Source organism: Ictalurus punctatus, chromosome 20 (genome assembly GCF_001660625.3).
Source record: "Ictalurus punctatus breed USDA103 chromosome 20, Coco_2.0, whole genome shotgun sequence".
NCBI classification, from domain to species: Eukaryota; Metazoa; Chordata; class Actinopteri; order Siluriformes; family Ictaluridae; genus Ictalurus; species Ictalurus punctatus.
This window is the reverse complement of record NC_030435.2, coordinates 16,139,207-16,159,437: the sequence shown is the minus strand read 5'-3', so window position 1 is coordinate 16,159,437 and position 20,231 is coordinate 16,139,207. Positions and strand designations below refer to the sequence as shown.

General features: G+C 37.9%; 1 protein-coding gene across 13 annotated transcripts in view; it reads left to right on the top strand.

The window, feature by feature from the left end:
- The window catches only part of svilb (supervillin b), a 66,982-nt gene that overhangs the window by 21,545 nt on the left and 25,206 nt on the right, over positions 1-20,231 (top strand). For 7 of the 13 annotated variants that reach the window (XM_017495801.3, XM_017495802.3, XM_053673860.1 and 4 more), the window contains 12 exons: positions 1,431-1,493; positions 3,843-6,104; positions 6,760-6,933; positions 7,135-7,160; positions 7,268-7,332; positions 7,515-7,651; positions 9,121-9,216; positions 11,313-11,556; positions 11,833-11,919; positions 14,410-15,070; positions 17,007-17,475; positions 18,617-18,743. In XM_017495801.3, coding sequence (XP_017351290.2) covers positions 1,431-1,493; positions 3,843-6,104; positions 6,760-6,933; positions 7,135-7,160; positions 7,268-7,332; positions 7,515-7,651; positions 9,121-9,216; positions 11,313-11,556; positions 11,833-11,919; positions 14,410-15,070; positions 17,007-17,475; positions 18,617-18,743 — 4,411 coding nt within the window. The remainder of the gene's footprint in view (positions 1-1,430; positions 1,494-3,842; positions 6,105-6,759; positions 6,934-7,134; positions 7,161-7,267; positions 7,333-7,514; positions 7,652-9,120; positions 9,217-11,312; positions 11,557-11,832; positions 11,920-14,409; positions 15,071-17,006; positions 17,476-18,616; positions 18,744-20,231) is intronic. The other 6 variants (XM_053673863.1, XM_053673859.1, XM_053673854.1 and 3 more) reach the window with 5 other exon arrangements.

The following is a 20,231-nucleotide window of genomic DNA, read 5'->3' as shown; positions in this document are numbered from 1 at the left end:
TTGTAGTGTATTTACAATGTAGTCACTTACCATTGTTGTACTTAAACACCCTTTTAGATTTTATATAATGATGCCCATTACTGTTTTGGTTTTAACCCCATTGCTTAGGTCGCTAGAGTTAAACATAGTTTCCCCCTGGATACACAATGTTATACGTGCTTAAATTTCTGTCAAACAATGTTAGCTGTGGTTTTAATCCTCTCATCACTCAGTAGATTCAAGTTCAGTATTGGGGTACAGAATGGGTGTCATCCAATGCCAATTGCATTACATCTCTCTAAATTTCATCCCTAAGTAGCAGCCAATAATCAGTGGCAGGTGGTATGCAGGACAGGAAGAAATGGGTCTACCAGTAGAGGGTTTTATTTATTTATTTATTTATTTATTTATTTATTTTTAAAAAATATTTATTTAAATTGCAGTTAAGCAAATCTACAAAGGTAAATGATGGATTTGCTTTAAGTTTTTACCCATGTTGATCGGTCAGTAGCTGGCTGGAACTATTTCCTTAAAAAGAACATAATTAGGCATTGGGTTTACTGATGAACACTGCCATATTACTAACATGAAAGTAAATTTTAATGTTGCATACACCTGCCTACCTCCCTACCTCCAAGTACTTACTACAAGTGCCATGATTCAGATTCCATCTATTGATTCTATTCTATTGTAGATGTGCTGACTTTGGCATAGCCTAATTTTGACCCTAGACGTGACCCATGACATGTATAGTAATCTGATTTGTCAGCGCTAGGCAATATTCACTTTTCATTCACATAAAGTCGAAATTCTCAACCTTGTCCTGCTTTCCTCACCTACTTTGGCTACGGCAATCAATAGCGATATGCTGCTGTATGGCTGCACTTGCAAATTCAGTTTATGCCTTTATGCAAGGCAATCCATTACATTTAACCAATAAGGAGGTTTATATTTGCATTTGCTCATTTGGTAGACTCTTTTATCCAAAGCAACTTAAAAAAGGGCCTTGAAGAAAATGACTGGATTCAAGCAACCTTCTGATCAGTAGTTCAGAGCCCTTAAGGCAGAGCTCTGGTGGTATTGGCAGAGTCTAGGTTATGGGCAAACATTACTAAAGGTCTTTTTTAACATATTTCCAAAGAAGTCTCTTTTGGGCTACTGTGGTTTTGTTGGAGTGATAAATTAATCCTAAGGCAATGTCAAGACCCAGTATCACACTTAAATGGGAAACATTAACTTTAGAATATATCCTGCAATTATGGTGATAAACACAAATCATAGCTACATTGTCTTGTCCATGGTTTGGAACCTTGCAATTAAAGTTGAGTGCATTGTTGTTAAATTGTCATAGCAACACAGTTACATGTTTACCATTTTCTGATTCCTCTATTATCATTATAAGCTACCTTGTTTTGGCTGATGTTCTTTAGCATGATATCTTTGTCTTAAAGTGAGTGGTCTCTTCAGAAAGACTTGGATGGTGAAACAAACTCGCATATCATCTGGCCCTCCAGGTACATGATTGCTTGTGCCCTTTTAAGCTATTCCTGCTGGGCATGTTAAATTCCTTTGTCTGACATCTATTGTGTCCAGTGAAAGACATCCCTTAAGTTCTTCCCTCCTAACTTGGCTTTTCTCTAGTTTCATCTGTCTGAATCTCACTTACTGACTTCCTAAGGCAGGCAACCCATTAGTTGCTTTCTTTGACCATTCATATAAAATATTTTGTTTGGTCCACCTTTCAGTATCACCAAGTCTGGATAATTACTTGTTTGAAATTTTCAAAACGAGGAGGAAAGAAAAAATAAAAAAAAAAATATATATATAAATATATATATATATATATATATATATATATATATATATATATATATATATATATATATATATATATATATATATATATATATATATATATATATATATATATATATATATATATAAAATAAACATTTGTAGGAATTGGTATTATACTTGCTTTCTGTTGGAGATTAAAATATATTTATTAGCCCTTATTTATCAAAGTTGCATATGATCAAAATTTAGAGCATATACTAATATTAAAACAACCAAAACAAACCACCACGGGTTCTATGCAAGAGTATTATTTTGCATCAGTGACACTGTTCTTGTTCTAGCTGTGTCGTTTAAAGATTTTCTATTATATTGGTTTAGTAGTTTTTGCTGCACATGCATTTAATGCCAGTTTCTTTTCAATGAAAAATCCCAATTTATCTACATATATGGTAAATTGGTGCGTGCTGTTTGTAAGTGATTGGGTAAATGAGGAAAGCTGGATGAATATTTGTCTGCACAAGATCAGTGGAGATTCCTCAATTTGCTCTCAAACTCGTGGTCAACTAAATGTTGTACACAAGTTTTGTTAATCAAACACATTCTTTTGCATGGCATTCTTATAACTTAAACATTTACTCATTTCTATGCAATTTAGATGAATAAGGGCAACTGACTCTTGATTATAATATCCATGTAGAAAAAGCTGAATACTTGTCACTTTGAAAATAGGGGCAGAAGTATAAAAGCATTCTTATGCACTATGGTTGAGATCTTCTGGATATTTCTAGCTTACAATTTTAGTCCAGGTGCAATTTTACTTTTGTCCTTTTCAGTTAATTAATTAACTTGGTTGATGGGTACGTTATTTGGTAAACTACATAGTTATCCTTCATCAGCAATTAAAAAAAAAAAAAAAAAAAAAATGTAAGACAGTTCCATTGGTCTTTTTGTTCTTGAGGCTTACCAGTTTTCATCTTGTGGTATACCCTCTGAACTTTTGTTCATGTCTTCATGTGGAATCTGAATGCCATATCTCTGACACATTAATGTGCACATCCTAGATAGTTTTCTTAATGCTTTCTGCGGTTTTCCTTTCTAAGAAGTGTTATTTGGTTATCCACCACTTTAGAATTTGAGGGTTTGCCATTACTCAATGGTGAATGAATGGTTATAAATATAATATACAGTAATGTGCAGAAGTTTTAGGCATCCTATTTTTTTGTACAAACTTTGACTTCTACATTATGAAGTCAGTGCAAAAACCATTTTAGATCCCCAAACATTAGTTTTCTAGCACAAAATTAAATGTTCCAGAAAAATGTTTGTATGTCACTAAAGAAAGCAGCATATTACTCAAGAGACCACTTTTCATTCAAAAAACACAATGAAGGCTGCTGGGTTTTGCTGCAAAAATAAGATGAAGTGTGACCGTCAAAATTTCCAAAAACAACCGTTACTGGTTCTGCAAGATACTCAATAAAACTTACAGTTCATTTCCTTATAAAACTGCACAAATTGTACCGGAGACTATTTTTATTTTTTTTGTCACACCAGATATTGGCTTTGTTTCATTTACTACTGTTTACTGCTCTTTATGGTATATTTTTTAAATTTAGAAACATTTAATTCCATTATTTTGAAGGCATCTTTGCTCTACAACATTTCTTTACATGCCTAAAACATTTGCACAGTACTGTGTAATACAATTACTAAATACGCACACCAGTTAATAAACAGACGATTATGATGCACCTAATGCTTTGGACAGCTTTAATTTATACCTATTTTTGGCATGTTTGCCAAAAGAATTAGAAGCCATTGTGGTTTCTTAAAATGGGAATATGTATGTGTAAAAGGTATTTGTTACATACTGTTTACCCAATGCAGATGCAAATAGTCTCTAATTAAAACTTTAACATCCTAGTCATTGGTTTACTTCAATACTGGGGAACTGTAGCTATATGCTTTTTCGCTTTGGTTAAAGGATTCTAAACCAGGTAGAAACGTTGCATAAACTGGAAAGTATATGCGCTTATATGCTATTTTTTTTATATCCCCTTATGAAGAATACGAGGGCGAGAGAGACGGGCAAGGGAAGAGAGCTTAGGACGGGCATCTGATTCAGGATCAGATGCATCCTCGGTTCGACGTCTCCCTGTCGATACTTCATCACATTTAGCCCCTCACTCTGAAGCTACATTCCACCTACAAACATGGACTGCCCAGCCCCTAGGCCAACAGCAGAATTTGAATACAGAATCTTCACATTACTATCGAGCACACAGTGCCGAACCACCACGCGCACAGAGTACAGAATCAACTCACCATCACTGTTTACTCTCAGCTGAACCTCAGTGTGCACCAACTGTAGAGCCTCTAAACTGTGATCAGAGGCTTCCAAACACTTTGAGTTGCCAGCCAGATTATGCACAACTTTCACTCTATTACAGGGACATCCAACAGCCGAATCAAATATGTAGAATTCCCCCACAGACTCATTCTACAGATGGAGATTGTCATCAATTGTATCCTGAGACTAGAAATGCCCAAAAACCTGAATTAAAACGTATACACACCCATCAACCAATGCTTGTGGGCAATGCTTCTCACCACCAACCTCTGCTATGTAAGGTTGGACATGCGTCTCCATCATTTGGACAGACTCGGCAAATTGTTTCTGGACACAGTCATGGGCAGCCTCTACCTTATGGTCCCATTGAAGATCTGCATCCTGTCTACAGCCATACTCCAAACCATGGTCCTTCCTACTGGCCTAGCCAGCAACCTGCTCCGTTGAATGGAAATATTGCAGGTTCTTCACCCAGGCCTACTAAAAAACATGGGCCTCCAGATCCTCAGGGCCATGCAGACATGCCTAGGTTGACACCAATTGGTAGGGAGGGTGTAGAATCCAGGCGAAGGGCCAGTGCTGATCATATTCCACTTTTCCAAAGAGAGGGTAGATCAGCTTCTAGGGCTGATCCACCATCAGAATGCTTGCTGAAGAGCAGAAAAGCTGTGTTGCCTTCTGAAATCCGCCGCCGGGAGAGAAGTGTAGATGACCCCATGCAGAGACACACTGAGGAAGTTTTGGAGGGTAGGAGAAGCAGGAGAATCAGCAAATCAGAAGAGGTTGAGCAAATAGGTGGAGTGAGTATTAGCCAGTTAAATGAGGGGGCAGATAAAGGCAGAAGCAGGGCTGTTAGCAACTTTGAGATGAAAGAAGGGCATGATGAAAAAAGAGTCAGCCCATTAGGGGAGGAAGGAAGTAAAGAAGATACCGGGACCAGCTATGTGCAGAACAGAGCAGGCCAAGGTGATGGGAAAGTTAGTGAGCCTCAAGAAAGAGCAAGACTGGGCAGCAAAAAGAGAATTCAAGGAGAAAGAGTTGGGTGTGAAAAGATAGAAGGGAAAGAGAGGTGGGATGATGGTCAAATAAGCAGGTTAGGTCAAGTTCAGCATCATGGTGAAGGACAATTGTATGGGATTATAGAGAAGTCAGTGGAACAGTTACAGAACTTTAAACACATTGAAGATCCATCAAGGCGGGTTGAAAACTGGGTCAGCAGAGCAGATGTTCCACAAGGCCTTGACAAAAGGCTTTCTCATTTTGAGATAAAAGATGGACAAAGTGGAGGGAGAATTGCATTGTTTGATATGGTGGACCTGAACAAAAACAGGAACTCAAAGGTTGATGTAGAAAATGGTGAAGGTCAAAAGAGGATCCAGAAAGATATGTTAGAAATGCAATGCAGACAAAGGAGGATCAGCCACTCAGCGGAAGGTGAGGAACATTTCGGACACAGAAGGCTAAGTCAATCTGAAGATGATTGGAAAGGACGTCGGGTGCGTAGGATCAGCCAGTCAGGTAATTGGGATGGCCAAGATCAAATTGGGCAAGCAGGTGGTCAAATGGAAGGAGATAGACATAAGAAGAAAAATCGGGACATGCCAGAAGCTATGGATACCACACCAACACAACAGGGGGGCGATGACCCATCTTTGCACCATAGACTGGATGAAGCAGGCAGTTACTTACAGAGTGGTTCTTCCCTTCCTCAGGCCCGCCACAGAAGAAGCAGGGATGAACTCAAGCCAAAAATACGGACTCGCTCTATGTCAGATATTGGAGTGTCTCAGCGTTCTGCAGCAATTCGTTGTCTTGAGCGTGCTGCAAGTCGAGAATCTATAATGGCAGCAGGGATGGGACAGAATGCCAGGGACACAGGAACCACCAATGGTGAAGTAGGGGCTTTGGATACAAGAGTTTCTGTGGCAAAACTCAGGCATTCCTATCTGGAGAATGCCTCAGGACGCAGGCCTGAATTGTACGTCGATAGCACTTGAAATAGATACAAATACTAATTCTTTCAACATGGAGGCAATATTTTGTTCTCCTGGCTTTAAGGTTTTTAACATTTGTCTTTAAGCAAGCAAACTAAAGGCACACATCTGTATTAATCTACTGACAGTTTGAACTGGTGTGAATTTTAACATGCTTTTAGTCTATGTGGATTAACCTCAGTTTTGTCTTTGTTGATCTGATATCTGACTTTGCTGTGATGCATTGGGCAGTATATGATGCTAAAGTATTATGGAAACATGTCTGTGAGGGGAAAAAAAAATGTCCAACTTAACAATAACTAATCCTAATAAATTGCTAGAATGAATAAATGGATATCGTTTTGTTGTTTTTGCCAGAATAAGGAAATATTTGATTTGTTAAATGGCTGTTATTGAGCAGTTGCATGTGTGTAAATATTAAGTAAATAAGCAAGATTGATTGTGTGGGTATTGGTTATTGTATGAGGTTTCTTTTGATGTATTTGTTGCTTCATCAAAGAGTATTTAATGAGAGAAACGTGTATACTTTTAAACTCTAAAATGTAAAGCCAATAGTGTTTTGCATTTGAACAGTTATTTGTTTTTACTAAATTGTTCATTTTGTTCCGTTGTTGTACATCACACTTGCCCAATTTGAAGAAGCGAGTCTAAGATAGACACAGCTGCTATAGAGGCTGATCCAGCAGAGGTTGTTGACCAAGAAAAGGGGCAACGCCGACCTAGACGGTATATCAACCCTGGTGATGATCGCAAGGCCTCTGAAAGGTTCAGAACTCAGCCAGTCACATCAGCTGAAAGGCTACAGTCTGATAGGTATGGTTAGACAAGCAAATGTGATAACATTCACTAAAATGGTGCTCTCCTAATTTTAAGATCAAGATTGCGTTCATGTTGAAGCAAGTCTTGCCAAGGAGTCTATAATGGAAATGATGGTATACTTTTATTGACCGCCCTATCAGTTTCTTTGCAACCACTAACGCTTTGTTCTTATTGTACTTTTTGCTTGCTATTTAGGTCTCTGGAGCTACATAAGGCAGAAGGTGAGCTTATCTCCATTTATGGATTGTTTTCCAATACAACAGACAAAAATGATCAGTCAATATACCTGAAAAAACTCACTCACAAACACCCACTTTGTTTTTCCTAGTAGATGAAGAGAAGTTAGACGAGCGAGCAAAGATGAGTGTAGCAGCCAAGAGGTCCCTCTTCAGGGTATAAGAATTCTATAGTCTATATGTGCATACGTCAACTAATTTGTGTAGCTTGGTCTAGGTATGACGCTCAAAGTCTGAGATAATGAGTACTCTTATAGCCATTGTCAAATATCTTGGCAATATTTCAAAAGTATAGTCATGTTGGCTTTAATATTTTACTTTTTTCTTACCATGTTTCAGGAGCTTGAGAAGACTGCAGAAAGTGGTGTTCCCAAACCTCGGTCCCGTAATGTAGCAGTGGAGCGGAGACTCCGGCGCACGCAGGACCGCTCCAGAACCCAGCCTGTTACCACAGAGGAAGTGGTCATCGCTACGTCGTAGGTCACTTTTAACATCACTACTACACAAAATATCCCATGAAGTATGGGGGGTAAATCATAGTTTTCAAATGTATTTACAAATAAATGAACTATGAAATGCTGAGAAACCCTTAATTAGTTGTGGTGCAACCAGTTGTACATCAGATGTCACATGATTAGTTGCATGGACGTCTCCTGTGTGCATTCAAATGCTATGTGCTCTTAATATAAATGTTCCCATTCCTAGAAGGACAGAGTTTGTTAGAGAACATACCTAAACAAACAGCTTGGTAAAAAACAAGGATTTATCAAAGCAAGTCTGGGACAAATTTTTGGAACTATATCAATCACGGTTTTGTTATGAAACTTATCCCAAAGTTTGAAGAGTTTGTACTTCAATGTTGTAACATTTAAATACATTTTTACAAAAATGGAAATAATATAGAACAGCTATGATTCTGCTTAGAGGAGACCAACCACCAAATGTCAGTGGTCAAGTAATGAGGGCATTAACAAATAAGCAAGAGGTGAAGGGTTACTCAACACAATGCTGTTTGATTTCTGTAAAATGTAGCACTTTGTGGGCAAAAAGTTCAGTTTTGGTCTAATACGATTGAAGAATAATAATAATTTATTTATTTATTATTATTATTTTTTAATTTGCTGAGTCTCCGATATGCCGAAACTCCAAACAGGATTTCATGAGACCTGAAATTCTTCTGTAATAGCCAACTTGGTGGCGTGTCCAGGCTATGGTTATCCGATGAACAGCTACTCCCACCTGAGATGTCGATGTCTTCAGCTCCCTCAGAGCTACCCTTGGCCTCCACAAATTTAGGAAAAATTAAAGGGTGTATATATATGTAAGGCACTGTAGCTGTCTTGGCAGAACATTTTTGAATTTTTGGATTTTCTGTGATGGAGCAAGTACAGTGCCCTCCATCAATACTGACACCTTTGGTAAATATGAGCAAAGAAGGCTGTGAAATTCTTTGTTTAACCTTTTGATCTTTTGTTCAAAATATTCACAAGTACTCTGCTCTCATGGATATCAAACAATTGCAAAAACAACAGGTTTATAAAAAAAATTAAAAATTCTTTAGATATAGGTGTGCAACAATTATTGGCACCCTTTTAGTCACTACTATGTGCTACCTCTGCTTGCCAAGATACCAGCTCTGAGTCTTCTCCTATAATGCCTGATGAGGTTGGAGAATACATGGCAAGGGATCTGAGACCATTCCTCTATACAGTATCTCTCCAGATCTTTCAAATTTCGAGGTTCATGCTGGTGGTCTCTCTTCAGTTTACCCCACAGTTTTTCTATGGGTTTCGAGCAAAAAATTTCGGATGCTTTTCACTTATTTCAATGACTCTTATTGCAATAACTCTCGTTTGGTTTTATTGATCATTCATTTGTCACTAATTCATAGATGTGCAACTATCTTTCACTGATTTTCCTTGGCATTATTTGTCCTTTTCTAAAGTTCTCCTGGTCCCCCAACCCAAATCGCCACTGTTCAAACCACAACCCCCAGGTTTCCCAGTCCCACAGTTGTCAGCACCACAATGACTAACTTCAGGTACTTGCATGTATGTGTATGAGCTTTTAGGGCTTCCAATAAGCTTATGCAGTCAGTGTTTTGTGTGTTTCTATAATACCTATTTATGTGTACATGTCTGTAGCATGGCTACTACGTTTAGACAAATCTCCAGTTGGTGTGATTTTTATTTTTGTCTCTGCATCTTGAAATTGTGTTTTATAGTATGTATTTTTTTGTTCCACTAGTGAAGTAAAGGCTGTGGACAGCACACTCTACTGGTGAAATGCTGCACTCAGCGTTATTATACCGTTTTACACTCTCACAATATGAAGGAAATGTTGCCTTCAGTATTAGAATCCTGTGTAATAATGTAATGCTTGTGTACTGTATGTCTCAGTAAGAGACATTAAATGTGAGAATGTATTTGCAGATGTTTTGGGGGTTTGTCCATCTGGCCATCCAGATGAAGCGATTGTTATCCAAGGCAGAGAGAAAGTTATCTATATTTTCTAGGGAGGTTGAAATGTAGATGATCAGCCATTTAAAATACTTTGTTTTTGAAAGAGTTTCTTAGAGCTGAAAATATCAATGTAAAGTGACTATTCTTTAGGAATATATTGGGGATTCTAATTAAATTCGTGTTACTTTCCCTTAAATAACATTATTTCTGCATTATTTATTTTTAACTAACCATAAACTTCAGCATTAATACACCACAAGTAACATTCTCAGTCACAAAGTTAACACAAAGGTTAGCTGATGTTTGTTTAAATGTTAACAAAATACACGAGGATTGACCTGTTTATTCCATGGGTGTCCTATCTTATCAGCAAAGGGCCATTGTGCATGCAGGTTTTCATTCCAGTCTAACAGAAGCCACACCTGATTCCATAGACCACCAATAGACCATCAGGTGTGGCTTCTGCTTGTTTGGAATGAAAGTCTGCACCCACAATGAACCTTTCTGGTTAAAGATTGGACACCCCTGGTTTATTCCATCCATGACTTAAAAAATACAGTTCACATAAATTATAAATATATACATTACGAGTATACAATTATAACTGTTCTCCAGGTGTAAATCGTTAAACTTGCTATTCTGCTTCTGTTCAGAAATTTGCACAATTAATTGAAGTTAAATAATTAATGTTGGTTCATATGTCAGTGAGTTAATCTTACTCATTGGTGGTATAATGGTTCATGCAGGTGTGTGTTTGTGAGTTTTAATTTTAGATTGTGGACAATGTTTTGTTAATATGACTTAAATGTAACTTTATTTTACTATTGATAAACAATTAACTCATGAATACTTTTGTCACTCAGATTGAGTTAAACTTAAACACAAAGAATTTCTCGAATAGTGTGTGTATGTGATATATATATATATATATATATAATATATATATATATATATATATATAAAAAAATACAATTTCATGGAAAAAAATTATGCAATGCTACTTATGGTCCACTGTTATGTATACATGACTTTGTAAAAAATATTGTATGTTACAAAACAAACTTACAGATCTATTTTGTGGATGTAGTAGGACAATAAAGCAAAATCTGTAATTGTACATTTTTTCATAATGTTGTCCATAGAGGAGTTAATTTATTAATACTACTTATAGTGTATTAATTCTGAAGCTCCTAGTTTGTTCATGTTAGTGATGCGTTAACAGAAATTTGTTTGTGCCTTATTGCACAGTTGAAGCTCACTGTGTCTGTCAGTGATTATCTACTAGTCTGTTACCATCTCCTGATTCTTTCACTCAGGAATTCCTCATGCTAAAAACAATTGAATGTTATGAATTATTATGCAAACAGGGTTTTCTACACAAGTGTCGTATATTTGGTGCCTAAGTGTTAGATTTTTGCTTGATTTTGTTGTGTCTGGGTTGTCACAGCTGAGTTGAAGTGCTCTTCTTTCACAGCCTGCAGTTATATTTACTGTTATGCATCCTGTGATCCTATATATAATTTGTTATTAACTAAATTTAAGAAATGTCTGTATTTTTTTTTCTGTGTTCTTTTGGAGCATGCATGCATCTGAGTGGTGCAACTGCAAGCCTGCGAATGTTCTATTCTGTTTCCATTTCTTGCAGTGATGTGATTGTTTGTTTGTCTCCTCCCAGCATGCAGACTCCCTCAGCCCCCGACTCTGCTCTAAAGGAGAAGGAACAGGAGGTGCCACCTGGAGAAGTGGGGACTGAGGAGCCTGACCTGTCAACACTGAGCCTGGTAGAGAAAATGGCTCTGTTTAACCGCCTGTCCCATCCTCCTGCCCAAAATGCAGAGGGTGCATGTGCAGATTCGCGCCCACGCAGGCGAAATGCCCGGTTCCAAACCCAGCCCATCACCCAAGGGGAAGTAAATCAGGTAAATTTAGCTGTTTTTTATGGTATATAATTTCCAGCAAGTACTTTTTATATTTTGTTTGAGCAAAAATTTTGTTTCAATACAGTTGAATAATTCATTTTTCATATGAGGTTTGAGTAGCATTCTGATTATTAAATTATTGATTAAATGAACATGTAGCAGTATAGTGATGTGGGATGTTTCCCTCTAAATGAATGGATCTTTGGAAAATTCCAAGAATGCGATCTTCTTGCACGAGTCACACTTTCGAGCATCAGCACACTGTCCCTTTCACAGGATCTAATGCAGGCTGTAGATCCATCAGATCACACAGATCGTATTCCCATGCCTGATGGGTTTGTAGTACAACCCCATGGTGATCAAGTAAGACAATATTTCAAGACAATAAACTAAGACCACTTTTGGCTAATTTGTTAGTCCTGGGGTAATAGCAGCTTCAGATTGGCAGTTTTGCATCCTCATATTGGATACCTGCTTCTTATAAGTTGCCCAATGAATGTTTGCTTGAACACTATTTATTGGCTTTGTCAGGATGTGCTCAGTATTTTGTTTAGATATCCAAAAGTGGTCATATGGAATTCTACTAAAGAGCTGAATAAATTGTGAATAATGCATCATGGCACCTGTCTTTCTTATCCCTTTCGTCCACTTTGATTTAAGTGATACTATTGCTGCAATTACTGCTGCTGCTGCTACTACTACTACTACTACTACTACTACTACTACTACTACTACTACTACTACTAGTGGTGCTACTACTAGTTCCTACTCATGCTGCTACTACTAATACCAATGCCACTACTACTATGGCTTCTACTAATATTACTACTGCTATTCTTTTATTGTTGCTATTACTACTGCTACTACTGCTGCTGCTATTACTTCTATTGTTATTACTACTTCTATTAATACTGGTACTACTGCAACCACCACCACTATGACTTCTACTAATGCTACTACTAATGCTTTTCTTTTGTTGCTGCTATATCTACTACTACTAAATTGATGACTACTGCTCCTATTACTACTACTTCTACTGTTGCAGCTGCTGTTATTACAACTACTACTGCTAGTATTACTACTACTACTGCTCCTATTTGTTACTGCAACTATTACTACTACTGATATAGGTTTGTGTTTATTCTCTTCATAAAGTGTCCTACACTAATATTGGCACCCTTGGTAAATATTAGCAAAGACGGCTGTGAAAAATTGTCTTTATTGTTTACCCTTTTGATATTTTGTTAAAAATTCACAAAAATACTCTGCTCTCATGGATATCAAACAATTGCAAACACAACATAGGTATATCAACAAATCTTTACATATAGCTGTGCAGCAATTATTGGCACCCCTATGAATTCATATGAGAAATATATTTGAAGTATATTCCCATTAATAAAAAAATGAATAAATTTGTACAGCTGGGTGTCTAGCAACAGGAAATTGTTGAACCATGACTTCCTGTTTCACAGAGGTATAAATAAGAGGTAACACACAGGCCAAATTCCCTTAGTCATTCATAACAATGGGTAAGACCAAGGAATATAGCTGTGATGTGTGACAAAAGGTTGTTGAGCTTCACAAAATGGGCAGTGGCTATAAGAATATAGCAAAAGCATTTGAAAATGATCTGGAACTTCAAATGGGATCGAGTTCTATGGTCAGATGAAACCAAAATAGAGCTTTTTGGCAGTAAACACCAGAGGTGGCTTTGGCGCACACAGAGAGGTAGCCATATAGAAAAGTACCTCATGCCCATGGTTAAATATGGTGGTGGCCCTTCACTGTGTTTGGGGCTGTTTTTCTGCCAGAGGGCCTGGACATTTTGTTAGGTTACATGGCATCATGGACTCAAATATCTACAGATATTAAATGAAAACCTGACTGCCTCTGGCAGAAAGCTTAAAATGGGCCGTTGTTGGATTTTCAAGCAGGACAATGATCCAAAACATATATCAAAATCAACACAAAAATGGTTTACTGACCACAAAATCAAGGTCCTGCCATGGCCATCCTTGTCCCCTGACATTGAACCCATAGAAAACCCATGGGGTGGACTGAAGAGGAGAGTCCACTAGTGAGTACCTCAAAAATGTAAGGATCTGGGGAGATTCTGTATGGTAAGACCATACAGTCAGGTAAGCTGTTATCTTGGCAAAGGGAGGTAGCACAAAATATTAAATAAAAGGGTGCCAATAATTGTTGCATACCTATATTTAACAGTTTTTTTTGGATAATCCTGTATTTTGTTTGCAACTGTTTGATATGCATGAGAGGAGTAGTTTTGTGATTATTTTTTATTTTATTTATTATTTTTGAACAAAGATCAAAATGTTAGACAATTTTTCACAGCCACCATGTATAGTGCCCTTTAATGGAGGGCACTATACATGCACTGGTCACTGCTCTGTTGGACAATTTTCTATCATTAAGTAGTACACTTTTCTACATTAATCTGCTGACCACATAGTTTATAGCATGCAAGTTACAGTGGATTGAAAAGAAATAAATTGCATTTGCCGGAGAGACTGTTCTATGTGCCATGTTTGAATATTCTGTGCCTCTCACTTGTTATAACCTCTCAGAAATCTGTATGTGTAGTAATGTATGATAAGTTATTCTGGGATAAAGCTATTCACATAAATATCAAATATATTATGCATTCTCAGCTAAATTGTGTGTGCTTGCGCAGTGCACAAATCTTGAGTGGATCTTGTTGAAATGCTACAGGGCACTACCATGCATTGTCTTGTGCTTTTTTCTTCTTTTTTTTTTTTGGTAACGTGCGCTTTTTTTTTTGGTCTTGCTTTCATTTCTCTTTTTTTTGTATTTTTCTTTGTCAATTTATAGCTGCAGAATGGAGGTCTGAAGTTGGAGCCTCTCTCTGCATCGTTGGTCCGTTCTGTTGCTGCGGTCACCGCCCAGGCTTCTGTTGCCATGGTGACAAGCCTATCCATGGCGATCCCTGCAGATGCTCACACAGAGACATGCCCAGCCCTTTCTCACACTCCTACTCCAGCAGCACCGCCCAATCTACTTTCGCCCAATCAGTCACCACACGATAAGCTTCGATCTTATGACAGAGGTGTTCGATATTTCAGCCTGACCGAGAGTGGGGAAAACTGCGCCCCTGAAACATGCTCTCCGCCCCCACCAGAGGGGCCGATCCAACCAGCGCAAGGCAAGGGCTTGGCTGTTAGGGTATCAGCCAATGAGCAGAAACAAGAGGAGGTCCATGGGTGTAGACTTGGTTTGGCAGAAAGCGGAGATCCCAAACCCCCTCATGTGTTTAATCAGCTCGCGCATACACACTCTACTACACACACACTCTTGCACACTCATGGAGAGAGGGAGGCGGGGCTGATCAGCCAGAAGGAAAGAGAGCAAGAGAGAGAGCATGACAGAGTGAGGCAGCAAGACTGGGAGAGAGAGAAAGACAAGATCCATGTCTCACAAGGTTACCTCTCGCCAGACGCTGTTCAGACAGAGCACAGCACAGTTGTTGCCTCAGGTAAGAGATGGGGGGGAGTAGAGAGAGAAAGGGTGTATATATATGAATGAGTAAATAAATACATAAAGCTATAGGGGAGTGTAATTAAATCGGCTGTGTCCTTATTGTATCTGATGCACATACTGCATTTTGTTTCACACTTGGTTGCTTGTCCATGTGCTGAGCCCATTTCTGATTGGGTTAAGTGATCTCTGCCATGCCGGGCTGAATGCGATTAGCATAATTTCACATCCATGCAGCCCACACAGCTTTCTTTGTCTGTGCCTCAGAATCACAAACTAATAATGCTGCTGTGAAGGAGGTGGGAGTGTTACTATCTTCAGACAACAGAGTACTCTTAGCACTATGTGAGTAAAAATGCAGGAGTAAATTGCTGGGTTTCTTCGAGGAAAAAATGAATGAGGAATTTTATAAAAGATAGTTATTGTTTTTTAAATCGGAGAAAATTATCATACACCAGAAAGGTACAATGGAAGCCTCATCTGTTTACTATACACTTGTACATTTGGAGAAAAAGCCTTTCCAGTGCAATTTCTGTTCACTGTGGATTTACACAGTGCATGTCTGCTCAGGAGGGAGTCATTCTAATTATCCTCTGCCTAGTGTGCCTGTGCAGTTGCAACACATTTGCAGTGTGTATGTTGTAGTACCATTTGATTTGTCATGTAGTACATTTGCTTTGCCTTGAAGGCCAGTTCTTGTTTATGCAGTCGAATGAGTGAATATTTTTGGGAGCAGTCATGTCTGCCTACTGTGCTGAAATGTGATCAGTGTGATATCACAGGATAAATTACTAATATTTTATACATTTTGTTATGTGGTTTGCGCCATGTCCTTTTCCACCATGCTGATTGATCTCAGGGCTATGAGTGCCAAGTCAATGCACATTCGATGATGATTCAAGGCTGCCTACATAGTAAAGACACCAGTGGTGTATGGACACACTATTTAATATGGTAATATGCAATTTGGGATGTGTCCCCAGAATATAATTGTGTGCCGTCATTGTCACTCTTTCCCCAGCATTGTAGAAATGTTGAGACAAAAAAAAATTATATTGTGCACATCAATTTGACTGTCAGATTTACCATTAGGTGGATGAGCTAAACCTCTTACTTTCAGAGATTGTCTTTTAGCTATAATGAACTAGTCATCTAACATTAGCTAGCTCAAGTATAAGTTTTGGTTGAAGGGGAAGAGCTCTGCTGTAACCGCACAGCTCGATGCTGAACCATGTGGTAAATAGACACGTACCCTGAGGCTATATGGTACTCCCGCTAACTCCAGCTAGCAGAGAAGAGAGCAAAAATAAATAAATAATCATGGTCACTAAATGACATAGAACATTCTATTAAATACAAACAAGGATTGAAATATAACCAAGTAAAAATACAAAAGCACACAAAACTAGCCAACTATTGTCGGCTATCTATTACTTTAGCTACTGGAGAATGATATAAATTCCAGATTAAATAAGAGAAACAGTTTTAATATTTTCGCCTTTATATTCCTGAAATACTGTTTCACTTAGCTTGTATCTCGACCACATTTGCAGCATTTTCAAGTCTGGTTATCCCCCAAAAGTGCACAGGGAAAAATTCATGGGTGCATCACATTTTGAATTGAAAATTTCTCCTGCTCATGCAGTTAATATTTTTGTTTGTACCTTCCTCCTATATTTTGTAACAAATTTAGCTGGAAATCCTATTTCTCAAAATATAAATTAATGGCCTAATTTATTATATGCTTTAATTACAAATACCCCACAATCTCTTTTTGAACAAGCAGTGTTTCAGAAACTGCTGAAACCTGGCCTTCTGAAGTTGAGCTAATTGCAGGGGAGTCAATTGTCTCTGTTTAAGAGCACAAATGTTAAAACTAGAATTATGTGTGCATTAAGCATTTCACTTGTACTTTTCCACTTTGTGTTACATAGGTGCTCCTGAGACTGTTCCCTCAGTGTGTTCCGTGACCACTGCAGTTGCTTCCTTCCAAACCTCTTCACGCACATCGACTGCTGCTTCGCACACACTCACATACCTGCAGCACAGTCCTCCTTGCACTCTGCCTAAACCCCAGCCGAAGACAGTTCAGCCACACTTCCAAAGCTCTTCTCACAGTTCCCCTCAAACCTCACCTCAGACTCATTCAAAACCCCTGTCATACCTCCAGTCTCCTCCACCACCAGAAGCACAAATCTACCCAGAATCCCCTGGACAATTACAAACCAAAGTATCCCCTCAGACAATCAACCCCACTCAGTCTTATTCCTACACCACTCCACAGACTAAGGTCCCACCTCAGACGCAACCTAAGCCCCAGTACATTGTACCGAATCAATCCCAGTCTTCTCCTGTGGCCCACGAAGAACCGGAGACAATGACGTCAATGTCCATTAAGGAAAGGTGAGTGTGTGTGGTTAGTGGTCTCGTAGATTCTTTGTAGTAAAAAATTACTACTATGCCCCTGTAAGCACTGGAACACTGGAATAAAAGCCAGAGGGTTAAATGCCAGCGCTGTCAACATGGTCTATGAAATTTCAAACAGTTCCTCAACTTTGGCTACATTTAAATTTTAGTAATTTTAGTTGGTTCTGTTTCCCAAAAATATAAGCTAGTAGCCTAATTTAAACCACGTCAACCCTGTTGAGTTCTGCAGGATACCAGTCACAATGCACACTTCTAGTCTCACCTAGATGCCTTGTGAAGTTTTCTGGCAAGTGTCCCTCCTATTTGTATCTATGCTTTTCACAACTCCTTTTGTGGCTTTGATGCATTATTTTACCTCTCATATACCAAGGGGAATCATTTCATACCAAACCAGATGTTGCCATCCTACCATTGGACAGGGTAGCTATAGTAGTTAAAAAAAAAATTGTTGAACACTTGTTTTAAAGGTGGCCTCATATGACTGGACCATTTTGAAGACAACTAATTGGCTGCTCCCAATATCCCATTGTACTGGCATTGTTCTTTGCAGGTGTGTGTGTGTGTGTGTGTGTGTGTATGTTCTTATCATCACTTGGCAGCAATGGGTGTACATTAAATAGCCAAATAGTAATTACAGCAAATGTTTGGATATTCAATATTTCGTCTCTAAATATAACTTAATTAATTAGTATTTGGGAAATCAGACCATAGTAAAAATGGCAGTGGTTTGTTCTTGTTGCTAAAGTGTACATTACTTGGTCATGGAAATGGTTGTGAATGCATCATGTGTTGAGGGCACCAGTGCTGTTCTCCTTGCGTCCTGTTTGATGAATGAATGTGGGTCAGTGCTCCTCTCCTTCACTGAGCCACATAGAGATTGCTATTTTAGAATGTGCTGTTCTGCTGGCTGCCCTTCTTTATGGTGAGGAAGAAACTGGAAGGTAGAATCAAGAGGTTGCAGAGATGGAATGAAAAGGAGAATATTTGTTATAAAGAAATGGGTATCATGAAGATGCAGAATGAGTAATCCAAGTTACTGAATAATTATTGTCTTCAAAATGCATCGACTGATGTGCAGTATAAGGTCCTATGAGTGTGATGGCATGTCTTTCCCCAGGTTAGCCTTGTTAAAAAAGAGTGGGGAGGAAGATTGGAAGAACAGGATGAACAAGAAGCAAGAAGTTGTGCATGAAGTGGCATCAATGAGCAACCAAATATGGGAGGAACAAGGCTTTAAGAAGAAGGTAAATGACTGAGGACATGTCCAGCTAAAAATATTATGTCCTGGGGCCCTTTTTTTTTTAATTTTTTTAAATCAATTGTGTGCTTTTAGTGTGTGTGTGTGTGTGTGTGTGTGTGTGTGTGTGTGTGTGTATATATATATATATATATATATATATAATATATATATATATATATATATATGTATATGTATATGTGTATATATATATATATATATATATATATATATATATATATATATATATATATATATATATATATATATATATATATATATTATGTATATGTATATATATATATATATATATATATATTATGTATATGTATATGTATATATATATGTATATGTGTATGTATGTGTGTGTGTGTGTTATATATTCCATGCGGTTTCACTTGATTTTGTCACGTTTATTTGTTGTGCTTCACACAATATCCACCAGGTGGTGCATGGAACAACATACTGTAGCTGACCACATAGTACACAAAAAGAAATGTAATGTGTGGTTAGATTTAAGAAACGTGATGGGTGTATTATGCCAGCAACCGGAGCTCAATCCTCAGATCAGTAGTGAGTGGTTTAATGAGGTATTATTTATTTATTTATTTTTTTTTTTCTTTCCCCCTACTGTAGAAAGCCGATTAGTTGTATGCATGTGTAAATATGACTGTCCTTTCTCAAAGTAGCATTGAATGAATTCCATTTTCTCCTTTCTTGCCAATGGAAACTTTTGTTCTTTTCTTAGATTTAAAGTTTCGCTACTGGGGGGAAAAAATGGTTTAAAGTGAACACAGAAGTCCACACACTGGGGGGGAGCTCATTGACTTTACTTAATTCAAATGCATACATCGGTTCCATGTGATTGAATTGGGTTACATTAATATAATTAACTATTGACGAACCGTCATACTTCAGTCATTAGTAGTGAGTTTCACTTTATTGTTTAAACTCGTATCCACAGTCGTTAAAGTATATATTGCGCTGTCAATGGACATAGTTCCCAAAGAAGCCACATCTGGATAGAGACAGACAGAAGACTGACACAGCCGGGGTTTTTTTCAGTACAAGACAGTATTATTAAAATTTTATGTAGTGAGATGGACAAGTGGAGTGATGCAATTGTGAAATGTCCCAGTGTCATACTAAATATTGGCACTCATGGAATTGCACTTACAAAATCACTTTAGTGGACCACAACTAACTGCTGTATGAATGGCAATATTTTAGTGTTTACTAGTGACTCTTACACACAGAATTAGAATAAATTCTATACATGCTTTGAAAAATGAGACCCCTGGCAGCAGCATGTTTTAATGCATTACTAAATACTGTATGTAGAGCAAAACAAATACAAAGATTGGAAACTTCATGATAGGAGTTTTGCTAGACTTATTTTAAAAATAGCCTTGTGCCATGAAATTGACAGTTATGTATTGCGCTTAAGTTAAGACCATTGCGTTAGTAGTGTCCAAACCCAAGCCACCCAGCTAAA